This window comes from Globicephala melas, chromosome 20 (assembly GCF_963455315.2).
Source record: "Globicephala melas chromosome 20, mGloMel1.2, whole genome shotgun sequence".
NCBI lineage: Eukaryota > Metazoa > Chordata > Mammalia > Artiodactyla > Delphinidae > Globicephala > Globicephala melas.
This window is the reverse complement of record NC_083333.1, coordinates 35,073,453-35,097,236: the sequence shown is the minus strand read 5'-3', so window position 1 is coordinate 35,097,236 and position 23,784 is coordinate 35,073,453. Positions and strand designations below refer to the sequence as shown.

General features: G+C 49.6%; 1 protein-coding gene across 2 annotated transcripts in view; it reads right to left on the bottom strand.

Annotated features, from left to right (window-relative positions):
• PECAM1 (platelet and endothelial cell adhesion molecule 1) overlaps nucleotides 1-23,784 on the bottom strand; it is a 69,060-nt gene that overhangs the window by 4,033 nt on the left and 41,243 nt on the right. For both annotated transcript variants that reach the window (XM_030843355.3, XM_060290345.2), the window contains exons 11-17: nucleotides 23,433-23,540; nucleotides 22,301-22,328; nucleotides 21,539-21,615; nucleotides 19,149-19,202; nucleotides 18,049-18,111; nucleotides 12,273-12,329; nucleotides 1,828-1,850 (exon numbers count right to left, since the gene is read on the bottom strand). In XM_030843355.3, coding sequence (XP_030699215.2) covers nucleotides 1,828-1,850; nucleotides 12,273-12,329; nucleotides 18,049-18,111; nucleotides 19,149-19,202; nucleotides 21,539-21,615; nucleotides 22,301-22,328; nucleotides 23,433-23,540 — 410 coding nt within the window. The remainder of the gene's footprint in view (nucleotides 1-1,827; nucleotides 1,851-12,272; nucleotides 12,330-18,048; nucleotides 18,112-19,148; nucleotides 19,203-21,538; nucleotides 21,616-22,300; nucleotides 22,329-23,432; nucleotides 23,541-23,784) is intronic.

Below are 23,784 nucleotides of genomic sequence, written 5' to 3'. Positions count from 1 at the left end.
TGATTATTAGGGAAACTATACCTGCTTCTTTTATAAACAAGACGCATTCCCTTAAAGATTCAAAATGCCTTTCCCAACGGCTGGGAATCCCTGTGCTCCCGTCAAAAGACCTTATTATTTTGGGGCACAGGACCAGCCATGGGTGAACACTCAGGAGCATTCTGGAAGCAGACTCCTGGGCCCATGGGCCGGCTTCTGGGGAAAGGGGAAGTTCTGTCTATCCTAGAGCTCAGAGCCTTTGTCCAGAGAGATCATTTGGATTGAAGAAAAAGTAAATAAGTCAGTCCTGCAGGTCCAGCAGACCTGCCTTGGGTGGACACAGCCACGATTATTGCAGCGGGAGAACATCTCTTTATCCGAGTCCCACAAGGCCCATGGGGCAAAGTTCTCACTTTCCACTCTCGCAATGCCATGATGGCTGGGACAGTGACATCATTTCTTGGAGGAAGTCTTGTGTTGTGGACTGGCCGGGGAGTCTGGAGACCTAGGGTTCTAGTCCTGGCTCTGCTATTAACACGCTGGGTGACCCTGGTCGAGCTGTCCTGCCAATTCAGGACTCGGTTTTCTCATCTATAAATTGGGCCCCTTTTCCTTCCAATGCAACAGTCTCTGATTTCAGGAGTCTGGGTGGCTTAGGCTAGAAAAAGACATTCATTTCATTCCTCTTTTCCTTAAATTGATAGCCTTCCTCCATAAAAAGAATGTCAGCGGCTTCCTGTCTGTCAAAGGCATAATGAGTTCTCTGTTTTACAAGAATTCAGACTCGGGCAAAACAAAGGAAGCTGGGGGCCCATTGGAAGGGCTACAGGCAATCTTGCTGAAAGTTCTTCCCAGACCTTAAAGAAGCAGTTTGCGAGACAAATCCCTCATTTCTTAAGACGTTAGCTGCCCAGTTAGTTAACTCTTGTGCTGCTGGGTAGCTCATAAAAAGGTTGGGAGTAGGAAGATAGGGGAAAATGGGTCTTCGCAAAACTTGAACTTGGGCCTCTGCACTTCTTTTAAACATTCCCATCTGCCAAGTGGCAGCTTCCTAAACCCTCTATTTCCTACAGAATGAAACCTCATAATGAGGTGTTGGAGTCTTTCCCAAGCAAGCCCTAACTTACCTTTCCCCTAGCCCTTGTCACCGGCACCCCTGTCTGCTCCCATTCTGAGCTGCTAGAGACTGCTCCAACCCTCACGCCTCTGCCCCTGATGATCTTTCTACCTGGACGCTGCTGGAACCCGCTCACTCCTCATGGCCCATCCAAATGACCCCTCCTTGGGGAAGAGACCACTAACCAGGCAGAACAAAGTACCTCTGTTCTCTGTTTCCATGGCTTCTGGAGTAGCTGTTATCCCTTTGCTTTCTCAGCCAAGAAAACTCATCTGATTCCCTCACTGGATCAAAGACCTTGTGTGTCCCCTGCAGCAGAGGGCCTGGTGTGTGAGGGTGACTGTTGGACGCTTCTCTTCTCCAAGTACACCCCCCGAATCTGCCTCACCTCCAAGGACCTAGACTCAGAGGAAATGTGGACTTTGCTCATCTGGAGCTGAGAGCCCTAGATTCCCAACCCTGCGGGGGACTTCCAGGCTCTCCCTTCACAAGTGGGCTGAGTCATAATGATGGAAACAGTAGGAGAGAATTTCAAAATCACAGCTGGCCTAGAAAACCTGGCTAGCCTGATGACCAGGCTAGTCAGAGGAGCCCAGGCTCCTGGTCTAAAACAGACGAGGCTAGTCTACGGGTGTCATTGCTGGGGCTGCAGAACCTGGGTGAGTCTGGAAATATTTCACTGTTCGATGGACTGTTTTAAAAAAAATAGTGCATATGAAATGTATACTTACAGAATATCTGTTTTCCACGAAATCTGCAAAACAAAGGGTAACATGGAGGTGAGCTACACAGAGTATGAGTTAGGCTCCCCCCACCCCCCACGCCCAACATCTCAGGAGCTGCGCAAATAAAGAGGGAGGGAGGGGGCGCAGTGCAGGAGATGCCAGACCCTCAAGCTCACCGGGTGCCCAGGTTTATGGCTCCTTTGCCCACAGATAGCTTCCCCTGGGCCCTGTAGCTCCATGTGACAAGCATATAAAGTCCCGGGCAGCTAGTTTAACATTTTAAACAGTTGTTTAAGAATTAATAGCACCTGTTAGTTAGGGGAAAAAACTGAAAACTACAGAAAAGTAGAAAGCAGGTAACAATTATCTCTGGTTCCACTGTTGACTTAAATGTCAACATTTAAGTTGAGGTGCTTTCCAAGTTTTGGCTATTTTAAATAATGCTGCCAACGTCCTCTTTGGGAATAAAGCAATTTCCATATTTCATACTAGTTTGTCTATTCCCAGGAGTGGGATCAAATGGAGCAGAAAGTACAAACAAGGCCAACGCCCTTGGCATATATGGTTCAAGTGCTGTCTGAAGGGTAGGGCCCAGGGAGCCTCATCTCAGTCATCCGGAGACCACACAGTCTTCCTGCCAGGGTGCATGCCGGGACTGGCTGGACATTCTGAAAATGTCCAGAAGAGAACAGGAGACATTGCGTCGAAGGTGCGTGACCCCCGCCTGCATTAGTTAGGGATGATTTTCACGGCAAGAGGCAAGAGAGGGCTACGATTTGCCTCTTGGACAGGACCAGGCCCCACTAACAGCAGAGTTTCTGAATGGGGAGTGGCCTACATGTTGGGGCTGATTCCCCAAATAGCCCACCATGGACACGGTTCCGAAGACACAGAAGCCTGGGGAAGGCCCAAGAGGAGATGAGGGTTTGGGGGTTGGTTGCCATTCTTAAAGGTGGTGGAGAGTCATACTCTGTCCCCACTCCCAAATCCTCAGTCTTACTTGAGAGGCAATTCAAGGGGCCTTGGTGCCGCCCAAGCTCAAGCCCAGTCCCTTTGAATCCTGGGCTGTCTCAGGACACAACTGTCACAACGGGAGTCACAATCTTCTGTTTCTTTCTCTAATTTAAAAATATCCTGTTTCCACCAGTCTACTTCCTCCTCAAACCCTGTCTTATCACAGCTCCATTGTGCGTCTCCTCTAGAGGGAACAGGGCCAGGAGTTCCTAAGGGGCCCCCTTCTGTCCTGGCTGGGTCAGAGGTAGGCGTCAAAGGCCAAATAGATGAATCAGCCCGACCAAGAAGTTGAGCCATTGTGTAAACTTCCACGCATTGAGTAAGGCTGTGGGCAGCACCCCACCCCCAGCCCAAACCTGACCTGGGAGGACCCAAAGGATCCCATGCTTCCCGTTCCTCCAAAGCCCCAAGGGCTCTGGAATCAGACACAAGAGGGCAAGAGCCTCAGGCTGTGTTTCCTAAAGCAACAGGGACACAGAATACTAAAATTCAAGTACGCTGATGATGCGGATGGAGCTCCAAGTTACGCACACTTGTTTTGTTTCTTTTTGGTACCAGAATCTGGTGGGTAGTATCCATATTTTTTTTTAATAAATTTATTTATTTATTTATTGGCTGTATTGGTTCTTCCTTGCTGCGTGTGGGTTTTTCTCTAGTTGCAGCGAGCAGGGGCTACTCTTTGTTGCAGTGCGTGGGCTTCTCACCGCAGTGGCTTCTCTTGTTTCAGAGCACGGACTCTAGGTGCACAGGCTTCAGTAGTTGTGGCACCTGGGCTCAGTAGTTGTGGCTCACGGGCTTTGTTGCTCTGTGGCATGTGGGATCTTCCCGGACCAGGGCTCGAACCCGTGTCCCCTGCATTGGCAGGCAGATTCTTAACCACTGCGCCACCAAGGAAGCCCCCATATATTTTTTTAATGGAGCAAGTTTTACCACCTTGCACTCTGAGGTAGGAGATGCCACCCTGGGGGAAGGCTGGCAGTGCCCACTAGGCTAGTTTGCTCTGGGTCTCGCAGGATGGGTGGGGACGGGTCCTCAAGTGCTCTTCTCTCCCTTCCAGAGGGGACATGGCATAGGGCCCCTCTGTTCTTTGGTCCCGTCTCCATGACCAGTCACTCTTGGTATACTGGATTTCTGCTCCCTTAAGAAGTATCCCAGAAGTCTGAATTCCAGGCAAGGAGAAAGCAGAAGAAGGAGGCTGAGTGAGGGAGGTGGGCCCTGCCTGATCCAAAAGACATAGGTTAGTGTCTGGAGCAGGACTTGGCATCTCTCCCCAGAACCGCTAGTTGTCAGGTGGGATGTGCCCAGGATACCTCCAAGGTGGGCACAGGGCATCTAGGGAGGAAAACCAGCTCTCGTCTTGGAGGAATGACAGGAAACGAATTCCTCCAAACCAGAGTTCCTTAACACTGGCACTACTGACATTCTGGGCTGGATAGTTCTTTGTTATGGGGCTTGTCCTGTGCATTCTAAGATATTTAGCAGCATCCCTGGCCTCCAACCATTAGATGCAGTAGCACCCCTCCTCCTGCCCCAAATTATGACAACCAAAAATGTCTCCAGACATTGCCAAATGTCTCTTGCATTGAGAACCTCTGCCCTAAACTGTGGAAATCTTATCCTAGACCTTAGTTCTTTCATAGGGAAGAACTTGACTGCATTGCTAATTAATTATAATAAACCGCTTTATTCTCCTGCCTTAAAAACTGGGGTAAATATATGTTAATAAGTTATGCTTTGGATGAACTGCAAACCATTTTATAAAGTACTTTCAGGATGAGCTGGGGCACTGTAAAGCCATCCATCGCTGAATCAGAGTGAAGATACACACTTCCCTGGCTAGCCGGGAATTCCAGTTCACACCAGGCTCCAGCAGGCTGAGGGAAGCTGAGGAGCGTTGCCACGGATAACTGTGAGCCGACTCATGGAGAGGCTCTCTACCCAGCTACGGTTTAGCTCTTTTAGCTCCTGTCACTAGGAGAGCACTAGAGCACAAGGGGGAGGAAAAGAATCAAACCTTTCCTTGAATTAGTTGGCACCAGGCAGAGGAGGAAGAGGTGGGGTGGGGGGCGCCTTTGACTCCAGGTCAGCTCACAGCCCAGAGCACCAAGCTATGAAAAAACCCTGCGAAGACGCCTCCCCCATCTCAACCAAGAGGGCTCAGCTGAGTAACAGACTATCCTGCGTGAAGTCCAAAACCACGTGGGTGGGAGTAAACGGGCTCTCGTTAAGGGCTGGGAGAGAGAGGTACCACACTGGCACCTGGATCACTTTCCTGCAGTGCTCACTTACGGGGATCATCCACATGGCTGCTTCTGAGGAGCACGAAAACAGACGAGTTTTCCCGTTTCTGGTAAAAGCCGTATCGTTAACCATAACTACAGCTGCTACTGCTGACAAACCCTAACCTCAGGCAAATGAGGGAAAAGGAAACAAGAACTTTAAAAAACCCCAAATGCTAAGCTTGCAGATCTAAATGATGAGGAAATTATCAGCATTTTCTCCATTCCCCTGAGAAAGCTGAAGCTCAGTGAGGGGCAGAATCTCTTTCTCCACCCGTTCTGGCAGTGTCCCTGGGGCTTGCTCTGTCTTCTCCTGAGGCTGACTTCAATTTGGTCTCTTTCTGATAAAAGTCTTCCAAGTTCTGAGCATCCCTCTCCTCCCTCCCTAACAGGCAGGGAACATGTAGCAAAGAATCATCGAATGGCTGGAAAGTGAAAAAGCTCAAAGATCGAGAGGTTTCCTCGCCTCAGACTGACTTAATTGCTGGGACAGGAAGGTGTTAGCTCAGCAGTATGTCAACAAAATAGAATAGCAGCACAGGGAACTCTGCTCAATATTATGTAACAACCTAAATGGGAAAAGAATTTGAAAAATAATAGATACATGTATATGTAAAAAAAAAAAAAAGGCAAAGTAACTCCAATGGGAAAATAAGCTTTAATATCAAAATTTTCTAGTATGCTACTGTATTAGTACTTATATTTTCCTAAAAATGAATATTTCAGGTGTTGGAATAGTTAAGAGTAGGAAACATAATGCCATTTGTGCTTGAGTCACTGTAACAACATATTAATAATGAATTTAAATTTTCCAACAGGAGCTTCCCTGGTGGCACAATGGTTGAGAGTCCACCTGCCGATGCAGGGGACACGGGTTCGTGCCCCGGTCCGGGAAGATCCCACATGCCGCGGAGCGGCTGGGCCCGTGAGTCATGGCTGCTGAGCCTGTGCGTCCAGAGCCTGTGCTCCGCAACGGGAAAGGCCAAAACAGTGAGAGGAAAAAAAAAAAGAATCCGCCTGCCAATGCAGGAGACACAGGTTCGATCCCTGGCCCGGGAAGATCCCACATGCTGCAGAGCAACTAAGCCCGTGAGCCACAACTACTGAGCCTGCGTGCCACAACTGCTGAGCCCACGTGCCACAAATACTGAAGCCTACACGCCTAGAGCCCATGCTCTGCAACCAGAGAAGCCACCGCAGTGAGAAGCCCGCATACCGTAATGAAGACTAGCCCCCACTCGCCGCAACTAGAGAAAGCCCGGGAGCAGCAATGAAGACCCAACACAGCAAAAAAAAAAAAAAAAAATTTATAAAAAATAAAAAAAAAAAAGAATCTGCCCGCCAACGCAGGGGACACAGGTTCGAGCCCTGGTCCGGGAAGATCCTACATGCCACGGAGAAACTAAAACCGTGCACCACAACTGCTGAGCCTGTGCTCTAGAGCCCGCAAGCCACAACTACTGAAGCCCGCGCACCTAGAGCCCGTGCTCCGCAACGAGAGAAGCCACCGCAATGAAAAGCCCGCATGCCGCAACGAGGAGTGGCCCCCCTTTGCCCCAACTAGAGAAAGCCCGCATGCAGCCAAAAATAAATTAAATAAATTTATAGAAAAAAATTTTTTTCCAATAAATTTTCAACTATGAAAAAATACAGAAGAGCAGATGTGTGTGACTGTGGTCAAGACCCAGTGGGAGGTAATGAGTTGGAAGAGATGCCTCCCTCCCTCCTCATTTTATAGAACCCACCTGTCCACAACAGCCCTTATCCACTCAAGGGCCACGTACGTTCCTGAGGAACACTGACACATCCACCCCGCAGCAGCTCCACTGAGGCCAAGGGAATTTTAGTGGGGACTTGTGAGGAAACTGACATCTGATGGGATAGCAGTGGGGGTGGGGCCAAGTCTTATAACCTGATGAGGGCGGAGCCAAGACCAACCCCCAGGTCTCCTATTAAGGGTGTTTTCCATGAGGTTTGCGGTACAGAGAACCACCCAGGCTGGCCTCTGGCTGACACAATGCAGCAGAAACACGGTAAAATGGCCCCTGAGATCCAGGACTTAACTCAGATTTGAAGGGCAAACGTGGAGTCAAAGGTGGGCAGAGGATTAGGATTGGCGCCAAGGGACCTGGGGAGTGACTCTTAGAAGGGACTGAGTCCCCACCCACCACAGACATGTTCCAGAGCCTGGGTCTGGAGCGACCAAGGCATAGACAAATGACCATCCCTTCCAAACGCCAGGATGCTGAGGCTCTGAATGTTATGATTGGAAAGCAACTTAAGATCATTCATTCAACCACCTGATCTGACAGATTAAAACAGCTGAAGGTAGTCAAGTTCACAGGGACACAAAGTAGAACAGTCGTCGTTGCCAGGGTCTGGGTCTGGGGAATTATCATTTAATGGGTAAGGAGTATCAGTTTGGAAAGACGAAAAAGTTCTGGAGATGGATGGTGGTGATGACCATACAACGATGTGATTGTACTTAGTGTTACTGAAATGTACATGTAAAAATGGTTAAAATGGCAAGTGTTATGTGTTGGGTTGGCCAAGAAGTTCGTTTGGGTTTTTCCATGTTACGAAAACCCGAATGAACTTTTTGGCCAACCCAATATATTTTACCACAGGTTTAAAAAAAAAAAATGCTGAGCTCAGAGCCTACAGCCAAGATTGCAAAGACCTGGTGCCTCCCACGGCCTACCAGATCCCCTGACACCCTCTCCAGCCCCGCCTGGGGTTGCTCCTTGGAGGCAGGCCTGCCTGTTGCCCTTTTGCTTATCTAGAGGAGCAGTTTTCCTTTGCATCACTCAGGGGAAAAAGGGGGTCTAAGAGCCAGAACTACGCCCTGTGAGCCATTTCCCAAAATAGCCAGCCCTGAAGTGCTGCTCGTTGGAAGATGATGGGGAACTGAGAAACTGGGGAAGTTTCTTAGTTGGGGAAGAACAAAAACCTAAGAAGGAAAAGTCAGATAAGACTCAGCTCTGCGCTCAGCCTGCTCCCAGACCAGCCCAGAGACCCTCACGGGGCCTTTGTTTTTATTGTGAGTCACACCCTCCCCTCAACACACACACACACACACAGACACACACACAGACACACACAGACACACACACACATACAGTGTTTCTGGGTTATCTCTGCCGGCCAATCGAGTGGTACAGTCAGAAGGGAACTCAGAGCATCTAGAAAATGGTTCTAAAAGTGTGTCCCCAGACCAGTAGCAGCAGCATGTGGGAATCTGTCAGAAACGCAAATTCTCAGCTCACTTAGACCTACTGAATCAGAGGTGGTGCCAGTCTACCTGTATTGTAACCAACCTGGAGAACCCCTGATCCAGATTCGAGCCCATGCCCCTCATTCCACAGAGAAGGTGACAGAGGTCCCGAGAGGCTCCATGACTCACCCAGGCTCACCCAGACCACACCAGGCTGTTACTCTTAATTTCTAAAGTAGACAGAGTTGCATCCTCTAATTAGGCTGATGAAAGTGGAAACCAGTTGATTTGGCAACACAGGGGAAACATGAGGGTGGTGAAGTGCGCCACTCTGCAGCCAGGCTCCCCACACTCCGTCCCTGCTCTGCCACCACTGGCCTTGGGACCAGCACAAGCTATTTCACCTCTGCCCATTTCCCCATCTGTAGAGCAGGAATAATAATAGAGCCTCCATCAACCCTATGGTGGTTTTGAGTGGCTGACAGAGGAAAAAAAAGAAAAGGGAAGAGGAATCAACCAAGGCCTGCAGCCTCCTCCCCTTGGGCAGCAGCTCAGTGGGAAACGCTCAAAAACAGGAACTCCCTTGGCTTCCAGGACACTGGCTTTTGCAGCAGCGATGTGGTTTTGGCTATAAGACCCAGGGCTCCCTCTACCTACCTGGCAGGAGCTGGCTGCCAGATGACAGACCAGATTATAGAGAGACCCAAGCCCCAACTGACACCTAATGGCCCAGATAGCACAGTGGGAATGCCCTGGCCTGGGAGTCCGGAGCTGGCTCTAGTCTTGCCCTGGGCCAGGCACTAGGGCTCAAGTTCCTCATGCATTTTTCAGCTAAAATGGATTGAATGCTCACTGTATGGTAGGGGTGATACACTGACTGCATGCTTGGAGTAAACGGCGCCGTCTCATCCCCTTTTCTCATTTAATCGCATCTCCATTTAACAGTTGAAGAAACTAAGTCATCACAGAGAGGTCAGGCCTCTTGGTCAAAGTCGCACAGTTGTTAAGTGGCAGCACCAGGACAGGGGCTCAGATATCCCCCAGCAAAACAGGGCTCTTTACCACCTCAAATCCCTACCGGGTTGGGTTCTATGGTGCCTGTGGTCTGTTCCAGCCTGAGGCCAGCCGGAGCAGTCAGGTTCCAACAGCCGGGGACTGGGGACTCAGGCATCTAGAACCAGCCTGGGGAAACTGAGAGAACCCACTTGAACAGCTACCCTGAAGCAGAGTAGAAAACCAGAATATGCCACCCCCAAACATGCCACTTTGGCATAAGGGTTATTTTGAGCTAGAGGCAAATGAGCATCAACGGATGCAGAAGGAAGGCTTCCGGGAGCTTCCCTCACCCCACTCCACCGAGTTACTCTCACTGCTTTTTTCTTGTTAATCTGTCTTTTTTCAGGCTAATTTGCAGGGTCCCTAACACAAGCCCTTTGGAATCCACACTGGGCGTGGCCTTCACCAACTGTATGGGGCCTCCAGGGGTGGCCTCAGGTGGCCACAGCCCGCCCCCCGCCCCTCCCCGGCCTCCTGTAGCCGGGGTTCCCTGTGGCCTCCACACTTCACCAGCTTCCCTTCCCCAAACCAAAGGCAGCTCAATGATCAGGAGCATGGAATCCAGCTCTGGGGTGGGCCAGTTCTGGTGTACTAACGCTAACCGTGGGGAACTGTTTTAAGCCCTCTATGCTTCAGGATCCTCATCTGAAAAATGGGATTTACTGTGGAGGATTGAAAGAGATAATGTAATATAGACCACTTAGCACAAACAGCAAGTGCTTAATAAACGTGAGTTTTTGCATAACCAAAGCGACTGAAAGCGAACCATCTCAGGGACCACCACGAGGAAAGCAAAGGGGGCATTTTTACACAATTACCCATCAGGACCAACCTTGAACCTGATCTGAGCTTCAGCTTTCTGTTACACTGGAAGAACAGAGGAAGCCTATTTCTAAATTTGCGTTTTGCTAGCTCTGAATAGACTGAGAATGCAAAATGAGATACTGAAGCCAAGAATTCCCCAGGAAATGGTTTTCAAATTATCATTCAGTCAAGTTCTCCATGGGGCTGAGTTTCTGCTCTACCCATGAAAATACCACTTTTAAAAAGATTAGTTAAGGGGTGATTCCTAGTTCAGATAACAAGTAGGCTCTTCAGGTAAGACAGTGCTTCTCTAATATTGGCAGCATCAGAAATACGTGGGACCAGGACTTCCCTGGTGGCTCAATGGATAAGACTCCATGCTCCCAATGCAGGGGGCCCGGGTTCGATCCCCGGTCAGGGAACGAGATCCCACATGCGTGCCGCAACTAAGAGTTCGGATGCCACAACTAAGGAGCCTGCGTGCTGCAACTAAGGAGCCCACAGGCCACAACTAAGACCTGGCACAACCAAAATAAATAAATAAATATTAAAGAAAAAAAAAGAAATATGTGGGACCTTGTTGGGAGTTCAGATTCTGGAGATTCTGACCCTGTGAGTCTGGTTTGGGCCTGAGATCGTTGCTACCTGTCTGTGGACCATCCTTGGGGTAGCCAGGCTTTATCAAAGTTTTCCAGCCTGTTTTAATAATTCCCTTTCAAAGAATCCACTTAAGTAGAGGTTTGTTGTACAAAGCAAGATATCTGCATAGTGACTATTTTCCCCTGGAATGTTTATGCCCTTTGGGTTGTGACTTATTTTCAGAATTTAAAAGTAGTCTTTGTGTGAAAACAGACTCAGAGGGCTTCCCTGGTGGCGCAGTGGTTGAGAGTCCGCCTGCCGATGCAGGGGACGCGGGTTCATGCCCCGGTCCGGGAGGATCCCACATGCCGCGGAGCGGCTGGGCCCGTGAGCCATGGCCGCTGAGCCTGCGCATCCGGAGCCTGTGCTCCGCAACGGGAGAGGCCACAACAGTGAGAGGCCCACGTACCGCAAAAAAAAAAAACAACAGACTCAGATACAGGGAACAAACTGTTGGTGCCAGAAGGGAGGAGGATGGGGGATAGGTGTAGGGAATTAGGAGGTAACAAACCTACAGTTATATAAAAAGATAAGTCATGGGGATATAATATATCACATAAGGTATATGGCTAATAATATTGTAATAACTCTGTATGGGGACAGATGGTTACTAGACTTATCGTGGTGATCATTTCACAATGTACGCAAACGCCAAACCACTAGGTAGAACACTTGAAGCTTACATAATATTGTACATCGACTTGATTTCAATAAAAAAAAAAGATAAAAAAATAAAAGTGGTCTTTGTGGATTTCATTTCATGAGAATAGAATAGAATAATTACACAAAAAATGAGATTGCTGGGAGCATCCCCAGTTCCGTGTCTGTTCAGTCCCAGGGAATCTCTCCATGAGGAAGCAGTGGAAATGGGAAATGAAGTGGGGTCCGGGCTGAAATCAAAGGAAGCGGAAGTAGATCCATACACCCTTCCCCAAAGTCGGCGTGCTCCCAGAAAGGCTGAAGCTACTGAACGTCTTCAAAGCAAAGCACCGACTTTGCCTAAGACCTTCGGGAGCCCCAGTGCACCAGGGCCCGGGTGAGGAGCAGGTGGGGCCCCTGGCTGGCACCTGAGAACAGGCAGGGCCACGCTGCTTCTCTTGGGGTCAGGAGTGCCCGGGAGGCTGCTGGGCATCTCATGAGCACACAGGGGTGCCAGGACACGCTTTGGTCCACCTGGCCGTTAGTTGGGTGTGAAGGTATAAGGTTCTGTTTGCCTGGCATGCAGCCAGCACTCAATAAGTGTTCATCGACTAAATAAATAGTACACGTCACCTGTGGCCACATTTTAAGTGTGGTGGGGAAGAGAGGGTTAAAAACTCTGGCACCCTTTCTGGCTGCCTTGGCTCCTTCTTTCCCCTGCCCACTCCCAGGACCCCATGGATGAGTTTGCGGGAAGCGCCCTCCCCCCAACCCCCGGTTGGGGGAGCTAAGGGGCCCTCACTCACCGGGGTCAGCTTTCCGGATTTCACTGTACACTGTCTCCGTGCCCTTTGTTCCCAGACCTGGAAAGGGACCAAGCACAGGTCAACAACTGCCTCTGGGCACCAGGTCAGCTCACTGCTGAAGCAGGAAAATGTCGGAGGCTCCCAGGCAAGGCTGTACCCCACTACCCACCCCACGAGTGCCCATCTCCAGGAGCCCCTGGAATCCCTGTCACTACTGAGCCCGGGCCATTTCCCGGCTTTAGAAGATCATGGTCCCTCCAGCATCACTCTCAGCCTAGAAGTATGAGGCCAACAGGCCACTGTGGGACCCCTGGACCTAGGGGGCGCAGGTAGAGGTACCCCCAGCACAGACCTGTAGCCTCCAGCTCGGTGGCCCCATCCCTCTTCCTCTGCCACTGTGTCCCTCTGTCCAGCTGCTCTGCCAGCCCCTCTCAGGAGGCTGGGTTAGGGTCTCCCAATTACCCAAGGTCAGGGTTAGAGCCTGGGTATCATCTGTGACTCTAAGGATAAGCTGGGGCCCAGTTACAACTCTAGACAACTGGGCTGGTTGATTTCAAATGTCAGCAAGCCGGGCCTCACTGCAGATCGATTGAATTAGTCCAGGGTGGGCCCTGGTGTTGGTGTTTTTAAGAGCTTCCCAGGGGATTTTAATATGCAGACAGGGTTCAGATCCTCTGGTCTGGACCCTTTCTGAACAACAGACAAGATGACCCACTTAGGGTGTGGATTACACCCAGAGGAGCCTCAGTGGTTTGAGAGACAAAGAGCCCCTGTACAGCCATCTGTTTAAGCTGACGTACACACACAGGTTATGTACACACACACGTACACACGCTCATGGTGCATCTACATGCACTTACACACACAGACCCTCAGGGGATGCAGCCCGCCACTTCCCTCTCACCTGCACAAAGGACCAGGAAGCCTTATTGTAGAAAGCTGCCTGATGCCGTGTGGCCAGCATTCTCTCTCTATAAATCGGGAAACGGAACCCCAGACTGGGTGATGCTTCCTGCCGCCACGGTCAGTGCCACGTGGATGTCGTTTTCCTCAGTGGCAGATGGCCAGGGCACGTACACGGATTCTAACTACACCAAGATACCCTCGACTCACCAGGCTCCCCTCTCTCATGCCCTGGTCCTGCACACACTCCTTCGCTGTCTGCACGGCCCTTTTGCTTTGCCCCGTTCCTCCTCATCCTCCAAGCCCCAGGACAAGCTTCGCTCCTGCACTTGGGTGCACATACCCTCACACACCTACACACTCCCTGACACACTCCCCCCTTCCCTGTGCCCTGGGCAGTTACGTGGGCGCCCACGGCACACTGACACGACTCGCCCCCACAAGCATCTCCCCTGGCGGGCCCCACGCCCTCTAGGGCAGCGCCCGGGTCTTGTGCTCCTCCCGATCCCAGATTTTGCACAGCTGCCTGGGGCGCCTGTAAAGGTTGATGGGACAGTGAAGACAACAGTCAACGTCCCTGCGGGTGTCTCTGTCTCAGACTCCAACCTTCAGGAGGCTCTTGGCATGATCAGCCTGATCCCTGAAGTTTTAGGTCTTAGGATTAAAATCACGGTCATTCGTCACACACTACGTGGTCGTGGTTCTTATGTCATGATCTAAATGGCAGGAGAAAGCTTGGGTGGCAGTTCAGATAGACAGCTGTACTTGGGGCACTTGGGGTGCCAGGACCTTGCAGAAGGCATCGTAGCGACTCCCCCCAGGGCACCGAATAGCAGTTGGTACTCAGCAGAGTGGCTGAGATACCAGGCACCCCCTGCTGGGACACCTGCCTTTCTCTAAGAGCACAGCAGAGATGCCCTCACCACTCTCCACTCTCCACGGCAGCAGATCTGAAGGTGCAGAGGGAAGCTCCAGCAACTCCCCTATCTACTGGGGGTTCTACCGCATCACTAAGGGACTCTGCTCAATGTCAGGCATGGGCAAGTCACTCGTTCAACATAGTCCTAACACCTATTGTGTGCTGGGCACTGTGGAAGAGGAAAAGGTGACCGGGGACCTGGTTCCAGCTTTCGGAAGCTCCGGGCCGTGGGGCGGATGGTATGCAAACAATGCTGTGACAAACGCTCTAGGACACTGCATACCAGGAGCACTGGGGGCCCTGCCAACTCATCCTCCTTCACAGTGGGAGCTGGGGGCGTGGGGAGGGAATGGAGGGGAGGGAATGGAGGGGAGGGAATGGAGGGGAGGGACTGCGCGGCCAAGCCTGGGGCCCTGGACACCCTTGGGAGCTCCACCACCCCCAGGCACATAAGGGGTGGCGGGTAGACCTCTGGTCACCTTGGGGACGCTCTGACACCCTCTGGACCCAAGGAGCTGCACTCAACTCCCTTTCACCTCATAACTCTGTGTATCAGCCAGGGCAGCAGGATGGTTTCACTTCTTGGTTGAGTTGCCAGATTTGCAGCTGGCCCAGCAGTTTCCCCCACTGCCCTCCTGGCTCCGCCCGGCCAGGGGACGGGGTTTGCAGCTCACTGAGAGTGCCCCTCCTCCCGCTGCTCCGAGGCAGCAGCTGCCTGCTAACGACTAAACCAGGCCAGCAGGCTGTTTGTCTCTGCTGCCAGGGATGTTTCCGGATGGGCTTTGTTTTGGCTTCTGTTTTTCTCTGTTAACAGAGAAAGAGATGGCTTCAACGTCATGGGGTTTTCCCAGCAGTTAGTCTCAGAGCAAACATGCAGCAGACCAGGATTTAACGAGTTCCTTCCCACCCCTCCTCCACCTCCAAGTGACCACTTGGTCAGCTGCCAGCCACGTTAGAGCTGGACATGGTCCCCACTCCTTCCTCCATCCCATCTGTAGAGGAGGGAGGCCTTGAGGACAGGGAACTGGGTTGGCCAAGACCAGGTCAAGTGGACTCACCACTGGCCTTGAACCCACAAAGTCTGGCCCTCATCTAGTAATGCCCCACTCCCCACCCATGAGAAAACAGGGGGACGGCATCCTGGGCCAGGCCGCTCTCCCCCACTGTCCCTCAGCTGCCAAGGAGGCTGGGTCCAGAAAACAACTTGAATCCCCTAGAAACTCTCCATTTCCACCCGAGTGACTTTCAGTCCAGCTCTGCTGAGGCCCCTGCGGCCCACTCAGCACCTTTGTACAGACTGGGGAAAGGTGACCCGGCTGGTTACAACCCTGCAGGTACAGAGCTTGGCAAAGGGAAGCACCCCTGCTTCGCCCGGTCCCAGGGGTTCTCTTTTCCCTTCAACCGCTCCCCACCTTCAAGCAAGAAAAAGAAAACCAGACGCTGCTAACGTGGAAACATCCCCAAAGGAATGGAAAACGGATGCTTTTCCAAGGACAAAACCTTGCTTCCTTCTTCCTGCTTCAGTTTCCTTCAATCCAAAGCCTTCCAGGCCTCACATACAGCCCTCATAACTCCACCTTGCCCGGGCCCAGCCGGCAGCAGGGTAAGGGTGGGGCCCGGCCCTCTGGGACAGGTATCAGAACCGAGAGGCCAGAACCCAGGGCAATCGCTCTCTGCTTGAGCACAGTGGGGCATGGAGGGCAGTGGGGTTTCCCACACACATTCAGCCCTGCCCTCTTGCTGTGGTTCCCCTTTCCTTCCAAGTCTGAAGCCCCCTTAGGAGGAAGTAAGCTGTTACCTGTGGGACGGCACCCACGATGCATGGTGATGGAGGGGCTCAGGCTGGACCAGGGAAGGCCGGCGAGGAGCACCCTAAAGTCCCATCGGCCAGAGCCCGCCCACACTTGGTTCTGAGCACCAAGACCCCTGCGCTGTCTCCTCCTGGGCTCTCAAATTTAACCCAACCGAACCAGGCTCCCCATGAGCCTGTGCCTCCCAATGGCAGGCATCACGACCATCCATGTGGTTGTTTGGTCAAGAAACATGTAGTCATTCTGTCTCTCCCATCCTGGCCACGAATTTTTCATCCAGTACTGCGGTCTGTCTGTAACATCTATCCAGAATCTATCCACTGCCAGCACTTTGGCTCCATCCTCATCCCCTCTTGCCCGGTTTCCACTTCTGTTCCCTTTAATCCGTCCTCCACACCAGCCACAAGGATCGTTTTTAAAAGAAGGAAGTTGGAACTTGTCACTTCGCTGCTTAAAGGCTTCCAAAGGCCCCCAGTCCACTGAGACTAGAACAAAAAGAGAACGCCAGCGGCCCTGCAGTCCCTGGGCCCCGCCTGGTCCTCCCAGCTTCATCTGCCTCCACTCCCTCTCGCCCTCTCTGCAGACATTTAAGGACCAGAAAGAGTCATTTAAGGATCCTTTAAGGTCTCCTTTCAGGTCTTTAAATGGGCCAAGCTCTAGGCCACCACCCACTGTCCTGCCACCCCTCACACAGGCCTTCTGGGACCACCCAGCCAGAAAAGGCATCACCTTTCAGGCCTTCCACCACACCCCACTCTTCCTGCAAACTCTGACTCTAACCTGATACTATCTGCTCATCGGTTCCTTGTTTTCCTGACTCCCTCAGGGGCTACACCTCCACGAGAAGGGGACCACATATGTACCTTTGCTGCTTGCACTGGGGCTGGTCCATCATGCGCCCATAATTTGCTAACCCAACAAGCAAATCACTTTACCATGAAGTAAAGAGAAAGAGAACTTCAGGCTGGCCGTGGCCCCCACCCCTGCCCCGTCCAGTCTAGACTTGGAACTGGGATGCCCTGTGTAGTGGTGCAGATCAGGCAGTACCAACTGCAGGGGCCATGCTGACTGTAGACTATGGGCATGGTGGCCCTGTTGTGCAGCACCCAGCCCCAGGGGCTACAGGGGACGGCCCTGCCTGGAAGGTCCCACGGACACATCTGCAGACATGGTACCTAGAACCGTGCTAAGCAAGGGAAGAAGGAAGGAACCCCAAACTCCTTCCAGATCATGGAGCAAGAGGTGACAAGAGAACGCCATCACCACGTGGCTCTGGCTGAGGCTACACAGGCATGGTCTGCAAAGCAGCCCCGGGCCTGCAAGGCTGAGTGGATGCAGCTTGGCCTCAGCCTCAGCAGGAAGGGGGATGCACAGCAACAGCCCTAACGAGCTTCCCAGCAGGGCAGGAAGGCTCGGGTGGCTGCTTCCTTTGTGTGGCAGCCTCTGCGGGAACTAAGGAGGTTTAGGAGGATGTGCCTGTTTTTTTTGTGGTGCCCGAAGCAGCTGAGATTGACGTTCTAGTGCTTGCTGTGGACTGACCCACCCTGAGTCAGTCTCCCCAGTGCAGGACCAGAGCTAGGGGCTTTCTCCAGGGCAGTGTGCCCAAGAGAACCACACAATAAAAACAAAGCCTGAAGCATAATGATGGTGCCACTGTTTACATGCAGAGGGAGTCCGTGCTTTCAAAAGCCTTTACCCAATTGTCCCTTTAAATAGCCAAGCCCCTTCATCCCCTTGCACATTTCATTTATACAAGCTCAGTCTGAAAGCAACTTTTTAAGGAAGGTGCTAGATTGGGCCAAGGGGGCTACCTCTGGAAGGATGCCCAAACACCCAGGAGTGAGGCTGCCTGCTAAAAGTCTCTCAACAGACCCATTTCTTAGCACTTAGTAATTGCTCAATAAAACGCAGCCATCATTACTAGTATGATAAATAATAATTAATGAAATTTTACACCTCCAAACCTGGGTGGGTGTCACTGCTCCTGCCTTGGGTATGTCCAGCCCATCTGTCTGCAGACCACCTCCCTTCTGAGTGATGAGGGTGACTAGATTCTTGTCCGGGGGCCACGGCACAGCCCACCCTGGCATCTACACCCAAGCAGACAGTAAAACATGGGGAATCCCTTGAGTGATGGTGTTACCTCTGTGAGGCTCAGGGGCGGTCACTTCCACTTCAGTGTACTCCACGTCCAAGGTCAGAGGCTCTGCTCGAAAGAACCACAGCAGCCTGCGGTTAGACAGAGTCTCCTTGGGGGGTCTCGGACCACAGTAGAGATTTCTATTCAAGTGATCGAAGAAGTCTGTATTTTAACAGGGAAGCTGGATGCAGGCTTAACTCCATTCTAAGTGGGCGAGAAAACTCAGGCTGGGAGAGGTAATGAGGAGGCCTGCACTCCCGGGATGTGGAAGGACCCTCCGGCTCAGGTCCCGTTGTTACCACAGTGTGAGGACTTGTAAAGCTCATTAGATACAGAAAACAGCCGGCATCGGCCACAGCAGTTAACTATAAAAGACTTCTCCAAGGCCACAGGCACAGAACGCTTTCTCCAAGATGGAAAGGATCTCAGGAAATGGGGAACGGGGTCCCCAGCCCCAAACTGCTTTGAGAGTATGAGGCATACACATAGGAAATCAAGTTACACCCAGAATGGAACTTCCTGATTCAGAATGGGCTACGAAATAAGTCAGGAGGATCTCCCTTCTCTTGGATAGTAGAGTCACAGGTGTTTTTTAATATAGCATTACTGCAAATCATCATGTTGTACACTTTAAACTTACACAATGTTATGTGTCAAGTATATCTCAATAAAGCTGGCAAAGAAAGTGTTAAGAGGCTGGGGTGGGAAGAAGTACTCAGGGTACTTTAAAGGTAGTGGAAATGTTCTTTTTTTTTAAAGGATGATGGGTATGCAGTTATTTATTGAATTGCTATTGTTTATGTTTTATACGTAACTTATAAATATTACTTCGTATCTACATGTTTAATAAAAATGAAAAATACATGAGAAAAAACCAAAAAATGAAAAATACACTATAAAAAATAAAATAAAATAGCACTGCTGCTTATCTTTAAGACAAGTAACAAGAAACACGACAGCATCTTTGGAGAAAGCAATAGGCATCTCCATTTAAGAGACATGAGGAAATAGCCACAGGCCTTAACAGCTTTTGTTCTTTTCCTAGGGGTCTTTTATATAAAAGCAAAGGTTTCTAATTTTTAAAAAGTTAGATAGATGATTACCTTTATTTTCATTTAATGGCTTCATTGCATGGTTTCCAACATCTTCATTGTAACCTAGTTGAAAAATAACAGGATGAGTGACAGTGGAATTCCTAGTTTTCTATATAAATTTTAGAAAACTCAGTGCCACTAACAAAAGGAGTCAAGCCCAAATTCTTCAGTGTAGTTGGCAACCAGCAGTGTAGCTGGGGTCCGAATACCCTCCTGGTGGCCCTGGGCCCCATCCAACCCACTGCCTGGTCTCTTTCTAAAACCGGTATGACGCCCACCATCGCATGGGAGGGACATGGCTACTTATGAGTTGTTCAAAATTCAGAATTGTTCACTAGAAGCAAGCTCAGAAGAAATTAAGCTTAATTCTAGAAGGGGTGAGCCAGTGACCACAAACATGAAGGATACTAGTGGACCAGTATCATTCAGCTGGAGAAATGGATCCATGAGAACATGGTTTAAAGATATTGCAATATCTCCAGGCTGCCACCTGGGCAGGAGCAAAATCTTTTTGATCTTTTTTATCAAGTTATTCTTTATTAAAAAGAACTCTTTCAAGTGTTACAAATATTACTGCTGAAGAACACATGGTTTTCCATTCCATTCCATTACGTATTTACAAATTACTATTGTGATTACTAACATACATTTATAAACTGAAATAATCCATGCAGAGAAAATATAATAAGAATTGGAGTATTTCCTGCACTTTGGAAATTTGGAGGAAATTCTATTTTAATATAAGTCTTTATCAGCATTTAATTTAGAATATCATATTTTTGTTCTTAAGTATAAATACAAATTACCAACAGAACCCACTTTATACCACAAAGAGGTATTTTCTCTATAGCACTGGATTGCTTTTTGCTAAATATTCACCAAACTTTTCCAAATGTAGTTTCTTCAATGACATATTTGCTCTTTTCTCTTTATTGGCACATTACTCTTATTACGACATATGTTTTATTTTACTTTTTAAAAAGTTTATGATTCAGTACTATAGGAATTGCTCATTTCTCAAAAGATTTCTCAGGAATGCCCTGTAAAAGGTGTATTCTAAAAAGTTTTTATTTTGTGCGACGATGTTACAGAATTAGAAAAGAACATCAGGGGACTTCCCTGGTGGTGCAGTGGTTAAGAATCCGCCTGCCAATGCAGAGGACACAGGTTCGAGCCCTGGTCCAGGAAGATCCCACATGTTGTGGAGCAACTAAGCCTGTGTGCCGCAACTACTGAGACTGTGTTCAAGAGGCTGCAAGTCACAACTACTGAGCCTGCATGCCACAACTACTGAAGCCCGCGTGCCTAGAGCCCATGCTCCGCAACAAGAGAAGCCACCGCAGTGAGAAGCCCGCGCACCGCTACGAAGAGTAGCCCCCCACTCGCCACAACTAGAGAAAGCCCGTGCACAGTAACAAAGACCCAATGCAGACAAAAATAAATAAATTAAAAAAAAAGAAAAGAACATCAGTGTTTAATTCCCAAAACTGTCTGGGACAGAACTTTTTGTGTGATTTAATCATGGCCCCCTCTGGGAAACAGACAACACCCCTGCTAAAAGGTGTGAACAATTTTCTCACAGACATAATGGGATTAAGAACACCTGGGATTGGCTCCCCACCCTATAGATCTGACTCTCAAGCTGTGATAAACCTCACAACCAGGTATTCCATTATTGTACCACTCTTTTTTTCTTTTTTTAAATGCCTCTATCAACAGTGGGATCTTTAAATTGGTTTCCCACTGGGGCAAGTTTGAAATGAGACTGCCTTGTGTTTGCAATAAATAATTCCACCTGAGAAGATGTTTTACCAATGCCTTCTTTTTTTTTTTTTTTTGCAGTACGCGGGCCTCTCACTGTTGTGGCCTCTCCCGTTGCGGAGCACAGGCTCCGGACGCGCAGGCTCAGCGGCCATGGCTCACGGGCCTAGCTGTTCCGCGGCATGTGGGATCTTCCCGGACCGGGGCATGAACCTGTGTCCCCTGCATCGGCAGGCGGACTCTCAACCACTGCGCCACCAGGGAAGCCCCCAATGCCTTCATTTGATAGCTGGTCTCTCTCTTACAAATGAAGAATGATTTCACTTGCACAGCGTCCAGTGTGTGAAGAGAACCCACGCGGGTGTCCACAGCATTATAATTATTCTCCACCTTTCATTCCTTGGGATATTTAGAAGGTGGTGAAATTAGAGCACAATGTTCTGCCTTTCTTCTTACACTTTTGTTTTGCTTGTTAGCTCACCACCCAATGACTGATTAGATTAAGTGTCCCAGCTTGAAGCCAGAGTTTCCCTTCCAACCTCACCCCACCGCCCATAGATTCTGCTTCTCAGAGGGACAGGAGAGTGTAGAGCAAGTTGGGAAAAACTCTTAACAACTGCACAAAACCATGACGGTACCATAATGTCTGTTGGCTTCAGTGTTGGGATCTGACAACGTCTTCTCATTGCTGGAGTTCAGAAGTGGTGCTGCTGGCCTTAAATTGAAATTTAAAAAGGAAAAAGAAATAACATTTTTTTGGCTCTAACTCCAAACCAACAAAATAATCAAGGAAAGAGCATGAGAAAATCAGGAAGAGTTTTCTGAAGTGAGGAAAGTTTTACTCTCTCATTTGGAACTAATGCTTTCTTCAGCTCTATGATTATTTGACAAAAACCCTTTTGCTGTTGAAATAAGTGTCCGGGCCAAAGGGCGCACAAACATGAGGAGTCCTTTATGAGGTGAATCCCATGTCGGGAGGGGATTCCTCATCCTGTGCTATTGTTTCTTTCAGGAACAGAACGATAGTTTCCATGCTTTGGGATTTTAGATCTCAAGAACAGTAAAAATAGTACAACCATTTTTAAGGCAACTCTATTTTGCCAAGTAAGTAAAAACATTTTAAATTCCACCTACCATTATAATTTCATAAGGAAAAGTGTAGACAGGACATGACCTCAGAATAAAGCCATTCCTTCCCATGAAGGACAGTTGGCAATCTTCCACTGAGACACAGACACACACGCATACACACACACACACACCCCTACACCGCTCACACCCAAGGTCCTAATTTTTCTGAGTTTGCCAAGAACCACTGAAAACTTCCTAATGACAGGAATCCCTCCAGACAAGTCTATCCACACCCATAGGACAGCCACCCCTCTTCCAAGCACACTGACCTGGACATCTCCACTGGCATCTGCTTGGCTTTGAAAGACAAAGAAAAGAACCAAAGTCAGTATCAAGAACCCACAACCATATCAGACAGGAACACTCATTTCAACCATATTTGACTTGTTTGAAGATTGAATACCCATAAAAAGAGAGAACAGAAAGCCAAATATATTCGCACTTTTTTAAAAAGGAAAATAAACGAAGCAGGTCTTCTCTTGGTCTTATACCAAGAGATTTCACATCATGTTCCCTGAAATTTGACATTTCGACTGTTTTAGCCAGAAGCAACTTCCCATCATGGAATGTGACGGAGAGGAAGACAACAGCACAGGAACCAGATGAGCCAGATAAACGGGCAACTGTCTCTTTGCTTCAAGACCATCTCCAAAAGTAAAGGCTTAATCAATCCCCGAGCTTTTAATTCCAAACTGGCCTGAGGCCAAGGCCAGACTCAGCCTTAGGACTGTTTTCCCAGGGGGGCTGCCCCTTTCCTGCTTTAGGAAAAAACCCTCCTCATCCCATCTGTCTCATCCCATCCCAGGCAGCAGCACCAACAGGGATAAGCAACCCGTCTTATCCCCCCAAAATTTTTGCAGACTTTACCGGTGCTGAGCCCTTTTGCTTGCATCTTGCTTAATTGACTCTGATTTCTGAGTGTCCATGAGTAATCCTGGCTTCCCTCCACACATGGCTAACCCCAAGCACAGGGTAGAAATCGTGGCACAACCAGAAGATTAACTGGGAGGCATTCAGCGTGTGTGGGTGTCTCCACTCATGCCCAACTCTACCAACTGTAGGACTAGATGTTGCCAAATCCACACGAAGGGCTGCTTCTGACCACATGTAGATGCAACTTCCCCCCAAATTCATCTTTTCTGGGGAGCCCAACTAAGAAACCAATTGCTTTCACTTCTGCCTAGCTAAATCCAGGGGCAGTAAAACCTCCACACCCACCAAAGCCAAAATCTTTGGTTATCAAGGTGACCCCCCAGGAGGAAAACGGCTGTCATCAGGCACATGTCCTCGACCCTCACTGGAGCAGAGCACTCGCCTCCCGTGAGGCTGAAACCCCTCACATCCGTGACAGGTTCCCTGGCAGGGCAGCCTGTCAGAATGGAATGAAAGGACTGTGCTCACCCTTGGCTTTCTTCAGAAAATAGCATCTGGCCCCAAGTATCAAGGTGGCAATGATCACTCCGATGACAACCACTGCGATAAGTCCTTTCTTCCAGGGGGCGAGATAGACTGGAAGTGCAAAAAAATTTTAAATCGATCAGTTTTTCCTCTGCCAGCAAGAAATAACATCAGCTCTAAGCAGCAAATAAGACTGATTTTTATATCCTTGTAACTGATGTCTTTCACTGAGCATCTACCTCTGAGGGACTCTGTGTTCATAGGAGGGGCAGAAATAGTTGTTTCTGCTATAAAACGAGTCAGTGATGGTCTGAAAGGACCACAGGACTGAAGGAGACTCTTCATAGGGTGTCTG